The sequence below is a fragment of the Heterocephalus glaber genome, unplaced genomic scaffold (genome assembly GCF_053883595.1).
Source record: "Heterocephalus glaber isolate CG9 unplaced genomic scaffold, H.glaber_assembly_v1.0 deba00001452, whole genome shotgun sequence".
Taxonomy (NCBI): domain Eukaryota; kingdom Metazoa; phylum Chordata; class Mammalia; order Rodentia; family Bathyergidae; genus Heterocephalus; species Heterocephalus glaber.
The window spans coordinates 13,993,988-14,007,867 of NW_028258302.1; the positions used below are offsets into that span (position 1 = coordinate 13,993,988).

Genomic DNA, 13,880 nt, shown 5'->3' on the forward strand with positions numbered 1-13,880 from the left:
GGGGTATGGCATATAAACAAGTTTGAAAACCAGTGCCCAGCAGAGGGCAGCCAGTGAAGGGTTAGTGAAGGACCAAGGTCCGTGTCTGCAGTTTGCATGGTAGAGCCGCACCTGTCAGGCCGGCAGTGTGAAGGGGAACTGCAAGTAGGCAGGAGGGGACCAGCTGGGAAGTTGCTGCAGTTACTTGCATTAAAGTTAAAGGAGGGCTGGGGATGTAGCTCAGCGCACTGCGCCTAACTGGAAAGCGCAAGCCCCTGAGTTCGGTTAAAAAAAAAAAAAAAAAGTCAAGGAATGGGCTTGAGGTTTTCCTGAGGAGGAATGAACCAAAGGTAGGGCGGTCGTTGCCACAACGGGTTGAGTTCTGACCTTGAGTTCTGATGACACAAGGAGCTGTGCCCCTGTGGGATGGGCTATCCTTTCTGAAGGCAAAGCTTCAGGGTTGGGGGTGGTGTCCCGGGCAGGCAGCAGGGCCAGGGCCTGGAGCTTCCGGTGAACTCTAGGCTCCACCCCTGCGAAGCTAAGGTACGTAGAAGAGTCGCTGAGGAGGAGGCTGGACAATGTGTCGGCGTCCACAAGGCCATAGGCCACCATGGTGCTGAGGCCTGCGGGGAGCAGAGGCCGCCCGATCGGATTCAGCCTTGTAGGAGAGTGGAGCCGCAAGCCCAGGAGATCGCGGGCTCCCAGGACACCACCTACCCTGGCTGGCGCGACGCTGAGGAGACATCGTGGGGAGCCAGTGTGGACCTGGGTCCAATCAGGATAGAGACGCTGGTCCTGCAACCGTCCTGAGCGGCCCCACTGTGACTTGGCAGCCTGTGTGGACCCAGCGCCCCCCCACCTCGTGCTGTCTTCCCCTTCCTCCCTGCCCACCCTGCGCCTGCAGGACCTGAAGGTTACCTCTCCCCACACGCGGACCTCAGCACAGCGCCAGGAGCCGGAAGGTCCCCGCACTGCAGCCCAAGGCCTGCCCCTGCCAGAGCCGGGACCAAGAAGAAACACGCAGGCTTGGCCCAGGGGGCGTGTGGCTGAGTGTGCACTGGCCCTGGGTTCCATCTCTACCACCATGAAAAAAGCAAAAAACACCCAAGATTTGGCCATCTCTGCTTATGGCTGTTGAGACTGAGGTTTGGGCATGAGGAGTTCTTTATATTATTTTATACTTCATACCGTTTTCTTTATTCTTCAGTATGTTTGAAAATCTCCATAAGTGTTTGCTTGCTTGCTTGTTTCCCCTCCCCTTCCGGTAGTGGGGATTGAACTCAAAACCTTTCGCTTAGGCAGGCGCCAGCACCACTGCGCTAAATCCCTAGCTGTTTGCTTATTTTGAGACGGGGTCTCACTGTAGCCCAGGTGATCCTCCTGCCTCAGCCTCCCAAGTGCTGGGATTACAGCTGTGCGCCACCACTCCCAGACTCCATAAGAGTTTTTAAGAGCCTAGTGATCTCCCACACAAGGCAGCCTCTCCATGAGAGTCAAGGACAGCCCTGACTTTGAAGATCAACAATCTAGCAGGGGAATAAGATATGAACAATAAATAGCTAGGCATGGGCCACATAATGTATAATTCCAGCAATCTAGGAGGCTGAGGCAGGATCATTGCAAATTCAACCCCAGCGTGGACAACTTAGCAAGAGCCTATTTCAAAATAAAAAATCATTTTTAGGAGCTAAGAGTGGTAGCTCAGTGACAGAGCACTTGCCTACCATGCACAAGGGTTTGATTCGCAACACCACAAAATCACACTTTTAATAATAATAAAGGCGCAGGCGTGTAGCTCTATGCAGAGGCTTGGGTTAAATTTCTAGTAGCGCAAAGATGATAGACAAACAGGTAGACATAGATAGATAGGGCCCAAACATCCCTCCCATAAGAGAGCTGCTTAAGTGCTATGATGGCTCAGAAGGAGCTGGTACATAGATGAGGTGGCATTGGGGCTGGACCTAAAGCATGAGACGTTTGACAGAAGTGGGAGGGGAGGGCACACCAGCCAAGAGCACAACACATGAAAGATACAAAGGAGAGCTGGGGGTGGGGGTGCAGGCCTGTAACTCCAGCACTCCGGAGGCTGAGGCAGGAGGATCCTCATGAGTTCCAGACCACCCTGGCTACATAGTAAGACCCTATCTCAAAAGAAAAAGCCTAGGAATAGACCCAAAGGGAAGATTCTAGAACTTCACCCTTAGTTAGAAAGCAGAGCCCAGCTGGGTGTGCTGGTGCACACCTGTAATTCCCACATTCTCTGGGAGGCTGAGACAGGAGGATCACAACTTTAAACCTAGCCTGGGTAATTTAGTGACTTAGCAAGATCCTGTCTCAAAATTTAAAAAAAAAAAAAAAAAAAAAAGGGCTGAGGGTGTAACTCAATGCAAAGGCCCTGGGTTCCATCACCAGTACCAAAAAGGAAAAAGAAAACAAAACAGAGCCCAGTCCACATCTCCAGGTGGGACTTTTTTTTTTTTTTTAACAGCGGGGAATTGAACTCAGGACCTTCACACATTCACACTAAGCTACATCCTTAGGCCTTTTTATTTATTTTATTTTGAGATAGGCTGGGAATGTAGCTCAGTGATGCTGAGCCTGCCTGGCAAACGCAAGGTCCTGAGTTCAATCCTCAGTACTGCCAAAAAAAAAAGTCTTTATTTTGAGATAGTCCTGCTAAATCACGTAAGGGAGGCATGAATTTGCAATCCTCTTGCTTTGACTTCCCAGAGTGCTGGGATTACAGGTCTGTACCACCGAACCCAGTTAGGACCTTTAAGAATTTCATTAGACCGGGGGCATGGTGGGGTATGCCTGTAATCTCAACACTTGGGAGGCAGAGGCAGGAGGATCACCACAAATTCCAGACCAGCCTGGGCTAGAGAGAGCCTGTCTAAAAAGAAAAAACCTCATTAGAGTCTGAAATCCTTGTTATTTCATTAGAATAGTTACTTTGGTAATCTCAGTTCCCTGACAGTGATTAATAGTGAAACTCTCAAGGAAAGGAGGTAAGGACCTCATTTGGAACCTGCTCTATAACTAGCACTACCCTAGATTTCCTTTTTTCCTTGCTGTTTTTTGAGCAAGTCTTACTACATAGTCCAGGCCAGCCTCAAACTCACTATGTAGCCCAGGCTGGCCTCCACAACCAGCTGCATTTGTACTTTAAAAAGACCTCCATATGGGGTCGGTGTGGTAGCACACATCTGTGATCCCAGCAGTCAGGAGGCTGAGGAGGAGGATCACTACAAAGTGGAGGGCAGCCTGGGGTACATAGTGAGTTCAAGGCCAGCCTGGACTACATAGGGAGACCCTATCTCAAAAAAACAAAAACAAAACAAAAAAAACCCCAAAACATAAAATAACCCTATAAACCAAGGTGGTGGTACATCCTCGTAGCAAGAGGATTGCAAGTTTAGAGCCAATTTGGGCAACATAAGGAGAACTTGTTTCAAAATGAAAAATAATAATAATAAAAATGGAGTCGGGCACAGTGGCGCACACCTGTAATTGCAGCACTGGGGAGGCTGAGGCAGGAGGATGACTGTGTTTGAGGCCAGCCTTTGTTACACAGTGAATTCAAGGCCAGCCTGGACTACATAGCAAGACCCTGTCAGGGGCAGGACATTTAGCTCAGTGGTTTCGCCATCTGCCCCACAAGCCCAAGGACCTGGTATCAAAAAAAAAAAAAAAAAAGACCCTGTCTCAGTTTCGGCCAAGTCAGTTTTCCTTCCCTGGACATGAGAACCCTGTGGATAAACTGGTCAAGAGGTGCTGGACTTGCTGGACGTGATGTTGCATGTCTGTAACCCAGCACTCAGGCCGAGGCAGGAGGATGGCAACTTTGATCCTGCATCTATACAAATAAAGAAAAGCCTGGGGCCAGGGATTTAGCTCAGTGGTTCCGCCGCTTTCCTCGAAAGTGGAAGGACCCAAGTTTGATCACCAGTACCAAAAAAAAAAAAGAAAGAAAGAAAAGCCTGAGGAAGTAGCCAATGCGATGGTCCTGGGTTCAGTTCCCAGTGTGGGTGCAGCTGGGGGATGCACAGGACCTCATGGGGCTGCTGCAGGGCTGATAAGCTACCAGCAACAGAAGGGCCCATACTGTGGTAGGAGTTCACGTATGTCATTTAGGGTCACTACCCTGTGGGGCCAGAATTGCCACATTGCATTTAGAAAGGAAGGAGTGGGTACCATCTGCTGAACTCTCTAGGAGGGCAGCTGGGCACAAGGACACTGTCTCTCCATGGAGATGGCCCCGCCTGCGGGCCTGAGGGTTCAAGGACTGGTTCTGGCCCCTGGCCAGGGTTTCTGAGGGGAGGTCAGTTCCTTCTTCCTCTTTCTCTGATAGTCCTGTGGCCAGGATTAGCTGCTCTCTGCCAAACTAGCTTCCTTCCTGTGCAGGGACGCCCTGAGGGCCACAGACAGATCTGTAATTCCCAGAGAAAGCACTCTACTTCCCGGCTCTTCCTGGCTGTGTGACTTGAAGCGAGTCACTCAGCTCACTCTGGGCCCCGTCTCATCTGTAGCTTGGAATATCAGCATCTGTCTCACATGGCTGGGACAGAAGACGAGCGGTGTCGGGCTAGGCTGGTCACTGCTGCCCGAGCCCTGCTCCTAGCTCAGCTCCAAGCTCCTCTCAGAGGCCCTCCCTGGCCACCGAACAGCAGGCCCCATGTACCTGATCTGTGCTCATCGAAGCACTGAGCATAACTGGGAATCATGTAGTTCATTTACTTCCTTTTTTTCTCTTCTGTTAGAATGCCAACCCCAACAGGACTTTTCTGTCATTGTCACTACTGTACCCTCAGCCTTGAACAGAGTTGATGCTCATTAAAAGAAAACAAAATTGGGCCAGGGATTCAGCTCAGTGGTTCCAGCACCTGCCTCGAAAGCTCAAGGTCCCGAGTTCGATCCCTGGTACCAAAAAAAAAAAAAAAAAAGAAAGAAAATAAAATTGGTGAAGGAATGAAAATGTGCCCATTCTTGCCTGGCAGTTCCCGTGACAGGGTAGGTGCCCTGGGAGGCAGAGTCTGAGACAGAGCTGGGGGGGGGGCAGACATTTATTTGGATACATTGTTGAAAGCCACACCTGGGTCAGAAGGAAGCAGGATTGGCAGAGGGAAAACTTGGCTGTGATGAGGTCAGCAATGTCCTCAGTGAATCCCAAGGAAAGACGAAGCTGGGTTTGACCCTCAGAGTTGTCCTGAGTTGGGGCAAGAGGGCCTTAAAAACCTGCACGGATGGAAGCTGCACGTGGGCTGCCCCAGGGATGGGCAGTCTCAGAGGGATCTTTGAAAGCTAAGGTCCCTCATGGAGAATGCCCGGCAGCTGGGGCATGGCGCATCCTTCAGCCCTCCACTGCTCTTCTTAGTGTCCACTGTGCCCAACCTGACTGCTGCTCACGTTATCCCTGCCTCTAGGATCCAGACTCAGCCCCTGGGTTTGGGGTGGGCACAGCCAGCAGCAACCCTGAGTTTAAGACCACACCTCATCCCATGCCTAGACTCATCCTAGTGTGAGGACCAAAAGAGGCTCCAAGGGCCAGATGTGGTGGCCCACACCTGTGATCCCAGCACTTGGGAGGCTGAGGCAGGAGGATCCAGTCTGGGCTACATAGTGAATTCAAGCCAGCCTAAACTACATAACCAGACCCTGTCTAAAAAGGGGGTGGGTGGGTGGGGGTGGCTCCAAGCCAGGCTAACACTGGAAATCCCCATACCGTCCTCCCCAGGGCAGCCATCCAGACACCACCAAGCCCAGGAATGCTGCCAGAAATGGCAGCGTCACAGCCAGAAAGGAATGGCAGGGATGACAGCTTTTGTCCTTCAGTTCTCAGTGTGACAGGCTCTGAGGGAGCACACCCTGTCCTTTATCTCACTCAGGACCACAACCTCCCTGAGCCGTGGGGTCTTTTTATGAGTTCCATTGACAGATGAGGAAACAGGATCAAAGAGAGGAAATGCATACCTGGCCTCTTAGCCCTTTCCCTAGCAAAGTGAGGGTGAGACCTCAAAATCCAGGAGGCAGGACCATGTCAAGATATTACGGACATTAATCCTTTGTCATTTGTCCCCCCGAGGTATTAACAGTCCCTGTTCCACTGGGTGGTGAGGTCAGGACCCCTTGGAGTCAACACTGGCACGGGCCTGGGTATTGCTGCTTCCTGCTGGGGGACCGGGGCACTTGGGCCCTCTGGATGAGCCGGACACCCCCGCAGTCCTCTTCCAGCTTGATGTCCCCCTGCTGCAGGGCCTGCAGGATGGCATCCGTGAGGGTATCAAAGGCCAGGTCCACATTACAGTTGATTCTGGCTGAGGTCTCTACGAAGGCCATGCCGAGAGAGGCGGCCAGCGCCTCTGCCTCCTGGTTGGAGACACAGCGGGTGCTCTGCAGGTCACTCTTGTGGCCAACCAGCAGGAAGATCACCTTGGGACCCTGAGTGGATAGCACCTCCTGGTGCCAGTCTTGGATGTGTTCAAAGGACTTCCTGTTCGTCACATCATAGACCAGCAGGACACCCACCACGTTCCGGTAGAAGGACCTGGTGATGCACCTAGGAGGAGGGGAAGTTGGGGAGGCCTCTGCCTTCTAGCCACCCCCAGAGACAGTTTCTCCCACAGACACCTCAATCCTATTCTGCCTGGCGCCTTCCACTCTGACCCTCTCCTCAGCCTCAGTGGGTGTCTCCCAGGAGACCTGGTGGTGTCCCTTAGGAAGCAAGTGTGAGCCACAGGAAGGCACCTCCGCTTCCTACTCGGTGCCCTGGGCTCTCCTGGCATTCAGGCCATTCATCCCTCAGAGTGCAGGGTGCAAATTTAGCCCTGGCTGAGTTCCTCTGGGACCCTGAGGGGCTGGGGACACCCGGGTTGGTGGCAGAGCACTTGCCTGAGGCTATGGGGCTTGGCCCTCCCGCAGCATTATTTGTAGGATGAAGGACAGAGGGAGGGAGGTTCTGGTTCAGGGAACACCCGGGGCGGGGACCCCCTGACCTCTTCAAGGACCACCGAGGCCGGCACCCCGGGAGGGGTCCCGGTGGCCAGGAGGAGGGACGCCAACCCTTCCCCGCCCAGCGGGGCCTGAACCTGAAGCGCTCCTGGCCCGCGGTGTCCCAGAGCTGCAGCTTCACGCGCGGCCCGGCTGGCAGCTGCAGCGCGCGGCTGTAGAACTCGACGCCCACCGTGGGCTCCGACTTGGCCTCGGGCTCCGCGGCGCCCGGCGAGCCCTCCACGTAGCGCCGCAGCAGCGCCGTCTTGCCCACGCCCGCGTCCCCCAGCAGCAGGACGCGGAACTGGTAGCAGCAGCCCCCGGCCCCCATGGCCCATCTGTTCCGCTGGCCGAGGCCGCCTCTCCTTGTACCGCCCCGCTCCGCCCCACGCGCCTCCTCCCGCCCCGCTCCGCGGCCAGAGGCCGGGCGGGACCCGGGAAGTCGCTGTGTCAGTTTTCTCCTCTGTGAAATGGGATGAAGCGATTAGGCGGTGAGGGGGAGAAGGAGGAGCGCTACCCAAGCCTGTGCCGGCCCAGGAGACCGCAGGGACGGCCCGAGCGTCCACCATCCCCGCTCCACGGTTTCTCCCCAGCCGCGCCTCCTGCGCCCCGCGGGACTCAGCGCACCACTCCGGAAGGTGAATGGTTTTTAGGCTCCCCGCCCACTGGGCAGCCCTGTCCTGAGGCCCCTCAGCCCTGCTTGGTGCCTCCTGGTCAAGGTCCAGGTTCGGTGATCAGCAGCCCCTCTGCTACTCGAAAGCCTGGCTGTCCCGGTCAGCAGGGCCCGACAGGGGACTTGGGCACAGACTGGTAGAGGAGGCAGGACAGACACTGCCCGCCGACCCTCCTGCCTCACAGCAGACCTTCATGAAGACACAGGATCAGTTCTTCCTGCTCTGTGGGTGGCAGTGCTCAGATGGGGCCATCAGGCCATTGTGTGCCGGGCTTAGAGCAGCAGCGCCTCCGAGGTGTGGCTAATTCAGGTCGCCCGGCAGACCTGGGACTCAACCTGGAACACCCTTGATGTCACAAAAGGGGACCACAAGGGAGGTCCCGTTTGAAGCAGGACATGGTGGCTTCGTCCCACCTGGGTTAAGGGCTAGGTTAATGCAGGCATATGGCCTCTTGAGCCTAGCTTTCTGAAATTCAAGGCATCAAGCCTGGAGTTCCAGCTGGTTCCAAACAGCTCCCTTGTCAACACCATGCCCGTGGGTGGCTTGGATCAGTTGCAGTTGTTATGGGGGACACTTCTGTAAACTGTCATTATCATTATGTCTCTTACTCTGCCCACATCTAGGTGAAGGAACTGAGGCTCAGAGAAGTTAAATAACTAGCCCACGATCATTCAGCAAGGAAGACCTAGACTGGCTACCAAGTCTACCTAGGGCCAAAGCTTTGTTTACTATTACTATGTTTCCTTTTTGTTTTGTTGTTTTTTTGAGACTGGGTCTTGACAATGTAGTTCACGTGGCCTTGAATCATTATGTAGCCCAGGAAAGCCTTGAACTCACAGTGATCCTCCTGCCTTAGCCGCCTCAGTGCTAGGATTACAGGCCTGTACCCCTAAGCATGGCTTCTATTTCTGTTTCTGGCCAGACAGGTTGTGATCCAGGAAAACCCAGGTTTCTTATGGCTGATTCTAAAAACTCAATGAGAAGCCATTTCATCAGTCACCAAATAATTCTGGCAGGGCAGCTGGGCCAAGGCAGAAGCAAGAAATAGCCGGAAATACAGCTGGAACTCAGCCTTCCCTGAAGCCTTTCTGGTCAGCTCATGTGGCAGTGCACCATCAGCATCAAACTCCTTGAACTTCCTCAAGCTTCTCTGCTGTAGGACGAGGATCATATCTGTCTCTGACTGCACCTGACACCAGACCTAGAGTCCAGACATCAGCTGACCCTTGTCACAGGTTCACTGTGCAACCCAAGGAACAAGCTACTTGCCTTTCTTGAACTCTGTGTCATCTGTTAAGCAATGCAGTCCTGGTACCTACCTTGCAGGGCGGCTGTGGGGGAACCATGGGACACAGAAGTCGAGGTTATATGTGTTTCCATTAGCAGAGCTGGGTTGTAGTTCCAGTTGCCACTTATTAGTTATGGCCACATTTCCTTTAGTAATTGTTCCCATAAGTGCTGACCATCTGTCATATGCCAGGCACATACATAGCATGGGGGAGGGGAGGGCAAAATTCTTGGTCTTAAAACAGGTGTGTCAGCACATGTTCTGGGAGGCTGAGGCAAGAAGACTGCAAGTTCAGATCCACATGGGCAACCCAGTGATGAGTGAGACTCTGTCTCAAAATCAAAAATAACTGGGAATGTAGCTCAGTGCAAAGGTCCTGAGTTCAATCTCCAGTACCGAGAAAAAAAAAATGTTGGAATAATTGGATAACCACAGGCAGGCAATCAATCAATCATCCTTGACTCTTACCTTCCCTTTTACACAAAAATTAACTCAAAAATAGATCATAGATTTTGGGGGGGATGCAAGAAGTTGAAGACAGAGCCTCACCTATACTTGAGCATATGCACAACTACACAGCATGTAACATCATAAATGTAAGAGTGAAAAGTATTAAAGTAACATAGCAACAAATTTTAATTTATTTAATTTATTTTATTTTATTTTTTTGGTACCAGGAATTGAACTCGGGTCCTTGCACTTGCAAGGCAAGCGACGGAACCACTGAGCTAAATCCTCGGCCCAATTTATTTTAATTAGGTAACTTTATTCTGGTTTTTTTTTTAGTAGTACTGGGGATTGAACATCAGACAAGCAGCGGCAGTCAGATAGGGTTTGCAGGCGCCTTATATAGGGGCTTAGGTGCACACCACTGCGTTGGCCTTAGCTACCTTTTTTTTTTTTTTTTTTTTGGTACTGGGGATCAAACTCAGGTCCTTACGCTTTCGAGGCAGGCGCTGGAACCACTGAGCTAAATCCCCAGCCCAAATATATTTTCTTTTTCTTTTTTTCTTGGTACCGGGGATCAAACTAGGGTCCTTGCGCTTGCAAGGCAAGCGGTGGAACCACTGAGCTAAATCTCCGGCCCTCAGCCTAACCTACTGTTTAAGAGTGTAAGGACAAAAATTAACAGATTAAGCACAGGTGCTTAAGCCTAGGTAACTATTACGTTGCCACTTATTCATTCCATGGGCCCAAAAGAGCACATGGCAGCGTCTACGAGGTCAGTCCGTTGGCTCGACTTGGATTTACGTCTGTCCTTACTTCCTAGCTAGCCGTGCCATCCACTCCTTATCTGTAAAAGGGCATAATTATGATTCCTGTACCCAGGATTATTCTGAACTTTAGGTAAGTGAGCTCAGAGTAAACAGGTGGCGCTTACTAGTTATTTATGTATTAGCGGACAAGACACGCCTCCGACCTCGAACAACTACTGCATCCAAGCCCTCAATGCTTTCCCAGAAGCCCTCCATCCGCTCCAGGGACTCTGCTCCATCCGAACCCCGGAGCGCTCAGGGCTCGGCCCTTTCCCAGTGCAGAGGGTTAACTCAAAGTCGTCCCTAAGAAAGGATCTGAGAGCAGGGCAGTTTGCTTCGGGAGTGAGCTCAAGGCCTGGACTGGACGTCTGCGTTGAAGGGTAAAGAAGAGGGGCAGGACCTTTTTCCAGCCAAGCGGAAACCACTTTGATGGAGCCCCATTGCGTCGCCGCCCAGCCCGGCAAGTGCGTGAGGCGGGGGCGGGGCCAAGGCGCACGAACTACAGTTCCCAGCGGCTTCCCGGGGAAGGCGCAGGCGCAGTCGGTAGAAGTGTGGGCCTATATAAGGGCCATGCGCGCGTCTTTCAACCCTTTTTGGTCGCCGCTGCGTACCGGCTTCTTTGTTTGTTGCGGAGCCCTAATCCCCGTGCCCCCCTTCCCCCCCCCCCAGCTCGCTACCACCGGCTCGCACTCGCCAGTTTTGCGTCGCAAGGCTGCGGGCTGTGGCATGAGCAGCGCGGAACCGGGCCTATGGGTCTGGGCGGCCGCCTGCCCAATGAGAGGCCTGCGCGACCCGGCGCCCTCGCACTTGGGAGCGCGCAGCCCACCGGGTGAGTGACGAGGGAGGGTAAGCGGGTGCACGAAAGGGTGGAGGACGCGTAACCCTGCTTCTAAGGGCTGCGGAATGTCCAGGGCCTAAAATGACCGAATTCGGGGGCCAGTTGAATTGACCTGTGAGAGTTATTAGTTGTATGATCTTGGGCAACTGACTTAGAATTTTCTAGAGGCCACTTTGGTGGAAATAAGGATAACCGCCTCAGGAGGACAGGCTTTGAGCTTATTCATACCTTCTTGACCTGCGGTGCTGGGGATGAATCCTAGGGCCTGGAGCACACTAGGCAAGCGCTCTACCATGGAGCCGGAGTTTCAGCCCTGAATCTGTTGACTTTCAAATGGTACTCTGGGCCCGGGGATGTAGCTCAGTGGTTCCGCCGCCTGCCAAGCAAGCGCAAGGTCCCGAGTTCGATTCCGGTACCAAAAAAAGGTACTCTGGTGGTGCATGCCTGTAGCCTCAGCTCTTCAGAAGGCTGAGGCAGGATCACTGCATGTTCAAGGCGAGCTAGACCTTGCGTCAGGAAACAAAAGGGTAGGGGGTTAGAAATGACAGGGCAGCTTGCTTAGCATGATGGAGTCTCTCGGATAAAGCCCTACTACTACAAAAAAAAAATCTAAGGTAGCATACAGTCCAAACACGGGCAAATGTTAATGTATGGGGATCCTTGGGCACCTTGGATGGCTCTTGACGCTGTTTTGGGGTCTCCAGTAGGTAACTACATAGGATTTAGGTAAATCAGTGGCTCGGCAGCAGTTTGGGTTTGAGGTATGGTGTCCTCCATTGTTTTGGTGGCCCTTATCGAAGCTGCAGCTGCTTCTGCGTAGTTGCTGCAGTCAAAAAGGAGCCCAGAGTAACAATTTTCCTTGACGGTCGCCGTTCTGTTTGCTGTAACTGATCTGCAACATTTCGGGGAAAGACAGTTCGATTGTGCCTGCCATCCTGGGATACCTGGAGGCCTTCCTTCAAACTGGCATGTTTCGTGGAGAGTAGGTAGGATGAGCTTTGCTTTGGTAAAGTAAATTGCTGAGCCCAAGAACCGGTGTGGAGGGCAGGTGGCCCGTTCTGAGGTGATCCAGTAGCACAGGGCATGGCACTGTCACAGCCATGACACTGAAAATTGATTTGCTATTCTGAGAAGTTGAGGAAGGGAGATAAGATCTTTTCTGACAGTTGTGCTTATCGCAGCTGTGCCAGATGAAGACCCCATGGAGGTTACAGTGAGGACTCGAGATCGTGACAGTGAGGAGATGCAAGCCTGACCTGGTAGGTTTCTGTGAGGGACTTTGGGAGCTGCCTGGTAGGGTACAGCATGTTTCCAAGGGCTGTGGCTGTTGTGGCCATGGGGTCTCCAACTGCATGCGAGAGCAACCTGGAGAGACTTTGACAGCTCAGGTCAACCCAATACCTGCAGCTGCCACTCACCTTTCCTATAAAGCACAGCACCTAGGCTGGAGCCCTGCCCGAGTCCAGTTGCAAGTCCCATCCACATCCAAGAAGGTGGGCGTGCTGATGAGTGTTGGCTTAGATTGGACCTTTCACACCGAGTTTGTTCTGTGTGTGTCCCCAGGTTTCCTGGTGGCATCTGATACTGAAGAGAGCATCATCTATGGAGCTGTGCCTTACTAAGGTAAAGTTGATGTGGAAGACAGCTTGACCCTCCGGTTCCCTTTCCCATCGGATCTGAACACTGGTCTTGGTGGTCGTAAAGGAGGAACAGTGATGCTGAAACTGGCCTCACAGCCGTATAGACTGGTACACAGCATGTGGGCTAGTTTCAAACAGGGTTAAGTTCTCTTTGAACTATTTACCTCATCCCTTGTAAAATGGGGATAATCAGAGGATTAAAAGAATGTGAGTGGAGTGCAGTGGTGCATGCCTTTTGGGAAGGCTGAGACAGTAGCTCTAGTTCAAGCCCCACTGGGCAATCAGTGAGAAGTCTCAAAATAGAGGGCTGGGGATATAGGTTAGTGAGAAGGCCCTGGGTTCCATCTCCAATACCAGAGGAAACAAGATGAATGTCAAGCTGCAGGCAGTTGATGAAGCATTTGCTAATTTGTTAGGTGCTTTCTTGTCCCTTGATAGTGCCTATTTTTAAAAATCTGTAACTAATAAAGCTCTTCTCATCTGTGACACTTTGTTTTTTTGACAGTCTCACTCTAGACCAGGCCAGCTTCCAGTTTGCAGTCCCCTTCAGCTTTGAAATGCTGGACAGGCACGAGACACCATGCCCAGCTTCATCTGTTACTAGAGTGGGTGAGTAAATGACTTCCTGAAGCTTAATTACAACGCATACACTATCTAGGGTCCTTCAGGCTTATTTGAAAGGATTAGCCTTTCATTACTCACCATTTGGCTGTGTTGTGTTCATGTCGTGTTGTTCATGACATGGCTTAGTGTGTTGGCTTTGATGACCTTAAGGGTCATGAGCACAGAAGACTGCCCTGCCGCTTGGGCAGCAAGGATTGAGGTGCAGATTCTGTAGTGGCTAGAACTCAGGCTGTGATCACTAGGGAGTGGGAGATGGACTGGGAGGTGGTGGAAACAAGTAGTTTAGGGTTCACTGGTCCAGGATGAAACCTAATCTGAGTGGACATCTGTGGATGAGAAATGCGGATATGGGACTGAGACCAGTGCTTAGGAAAATGCCTGGGTGGTGATTAATCAGGGCGGCACTAACACACAGGCAACACTTTCTTTTCAGGAGAGACCATGGGAAAGAAGACAGGCAAAAACAGGTTATAGGTGCCAACAGTAAGTTCTGTAAGCAACATTATTTTGCTATTGGTGTATCTGGTAAACATCTGTGACTAGAGATTGACCAATAAAGACTTTGGAACTGTCTTGTCTGTGACATTATTATTC

The 13,880-nt window shown here is 52.2% G+C and overlaps 2 protein-coding genes, 1 long non-coding RNA gene and 4 other non-coding genes across 9 annotated transcripts; 6 read left to right on the top strand and 1 right to left on the bottom strand.

Annotated features, from left to right (window-relative positions):
* Positions 1-1,058: 1,058 nt before the first annotated feature.
* Positions 1,059-7,964, bottom strand: Rab42 (RAB42, member RAS oncogene family). 3 transcript variants are annotated; one of them, XR_002397010.2, is made up of 4 exons: positions 7,830-7,964; positions 7,065-7,429; positions 5,950-6,535; positions 1,059-5,185 (listed from the first exon to the last, which is right to left on the bottom strand). XR_002397010.2 is itself a non-coding variant. In XM_004850769.3 (3 exons), the coding sequence occupies exons 1-3, from the start codon at positions 7,833-7,835 to the stop codon at positions 6,112-6,114; spliced, it is 795 nt and encodes a 264-aa protein (XP_004850826.1). In that variant the 5' UTR covers positions 7,836-7,964; the 3' UTR covers positions 1,065-6,111. The 3 variants fall into 3 exon arrangements, 2 of the variants coding, with proteins under 2 accessions (XP_004850826.1, XP_021118855.1); XM_004850769.3 differs by having other exon boundaries at positions 1,065-6,535; XM_021263196.2 differs by having other exon boundaries at positions 1,065-6,535; positions 7,594-7,954.
* On the top strand, positions 7,376-8,919 carry LOC110350431 (uncharacterized). The gene is made up of 2 exons (XR_002397011.2): positions 7,376-7,604; positions 8,264-8,919. It is a non-coding gene; the product is annotated as an uncharacterized LOC110350431 (long non-coding RNA).
* A 1,817-nt stretch (positions 8,920-10,736) lies between these two features.
* Positions 10,737-13,859, top strand: LOC101719142 (uncharacterized). Its single transcript, XM_087215451.1, has 5 exons — positions 10,737-11,013; positions 12,204-12,281; positions 12,586-12,645; positions 13,168-13,271; positions 13,720-13,859. The coding sequence occupies exons 1-2, from the start codon at positions 10,755-10,757 to the stop codon at positions 12,275-12,277; spliced, it is 333 nt and encodes a 110-aa protein (XP_087071577.1). The 5' UTR covers positions 10,737-10,754; the 3' UTR covers positions 12,278-12,281; positions 12,586-12,645; positions 13,168-13,271; positions 13,720-13,859.
* On the top strand, positions 11,806-11,940 carry LOC147827226 (small nucleolar RNA SNORA16B/SNORA16A family). Its single transcript, XR_015452853.1, has one exon. It is a non-coding gene; the product is annotated as a small nucleolar RNA SNORA16B/SNORA16A family (small nucleolar RNA).
* LOC147827227 (small nucleolar RNA SNORA44) lies at positions 12,324-12,453 on the top strand. Its single transcript, XR_015452858.1, has one exon. It is a non-coding gene; the product is annotated as a small nucleolar RNA SNORA44 (small nucleolar RNA).
* Positions 12,672-12,802, top strand: LOC147827228 (small nucleolar RNA SNORA61). The gene has a single exon (XR_015452860.1). It is a non-coding gene; the product is annotated as a small nucleolar RNA SNORA61 (small nucleolar RNA).
* Positions 13,578-13,651, top strand: LOC147827229 (small nucleolar RNA SNORD99). Its single transcript, XR_015452845.1, has one exon. It is a non-coding gene; the product is annotated as a small nucleolar RNA SNORD99 (small nucleolar RNA).
* Positions 13,860-13,880: the final 21 nt, after the last annotated feature.

Bases quoted from the DNA above. Each gene is read 5' to 3' on its own strand.
- Rab42 (XM_004850769.3), bottom strand. The intron at 6,536-7,064 runs GTTCAGGCCCCG...CCCTCCTCCTAG, and splicing joins GCGGGCCAGGAGCGCTTCAG to GTGCATCACCAGGTCCTTCT.
- LOC101719142 (XM_087215451.1), top strand. From the start codon at position 10,755: ATGCGCGCGTCTTTCAACCCTTTTTGGTCGCCGCTGCGTACCGGCTTC. The intron at 11,014-12,203 runs GTGAGTGACGAG...TGCTTATCGCAG, and splicing joins GGGAGCGCGCAGCCCACCGG to CTGTGCCAGATGAAGACCCC.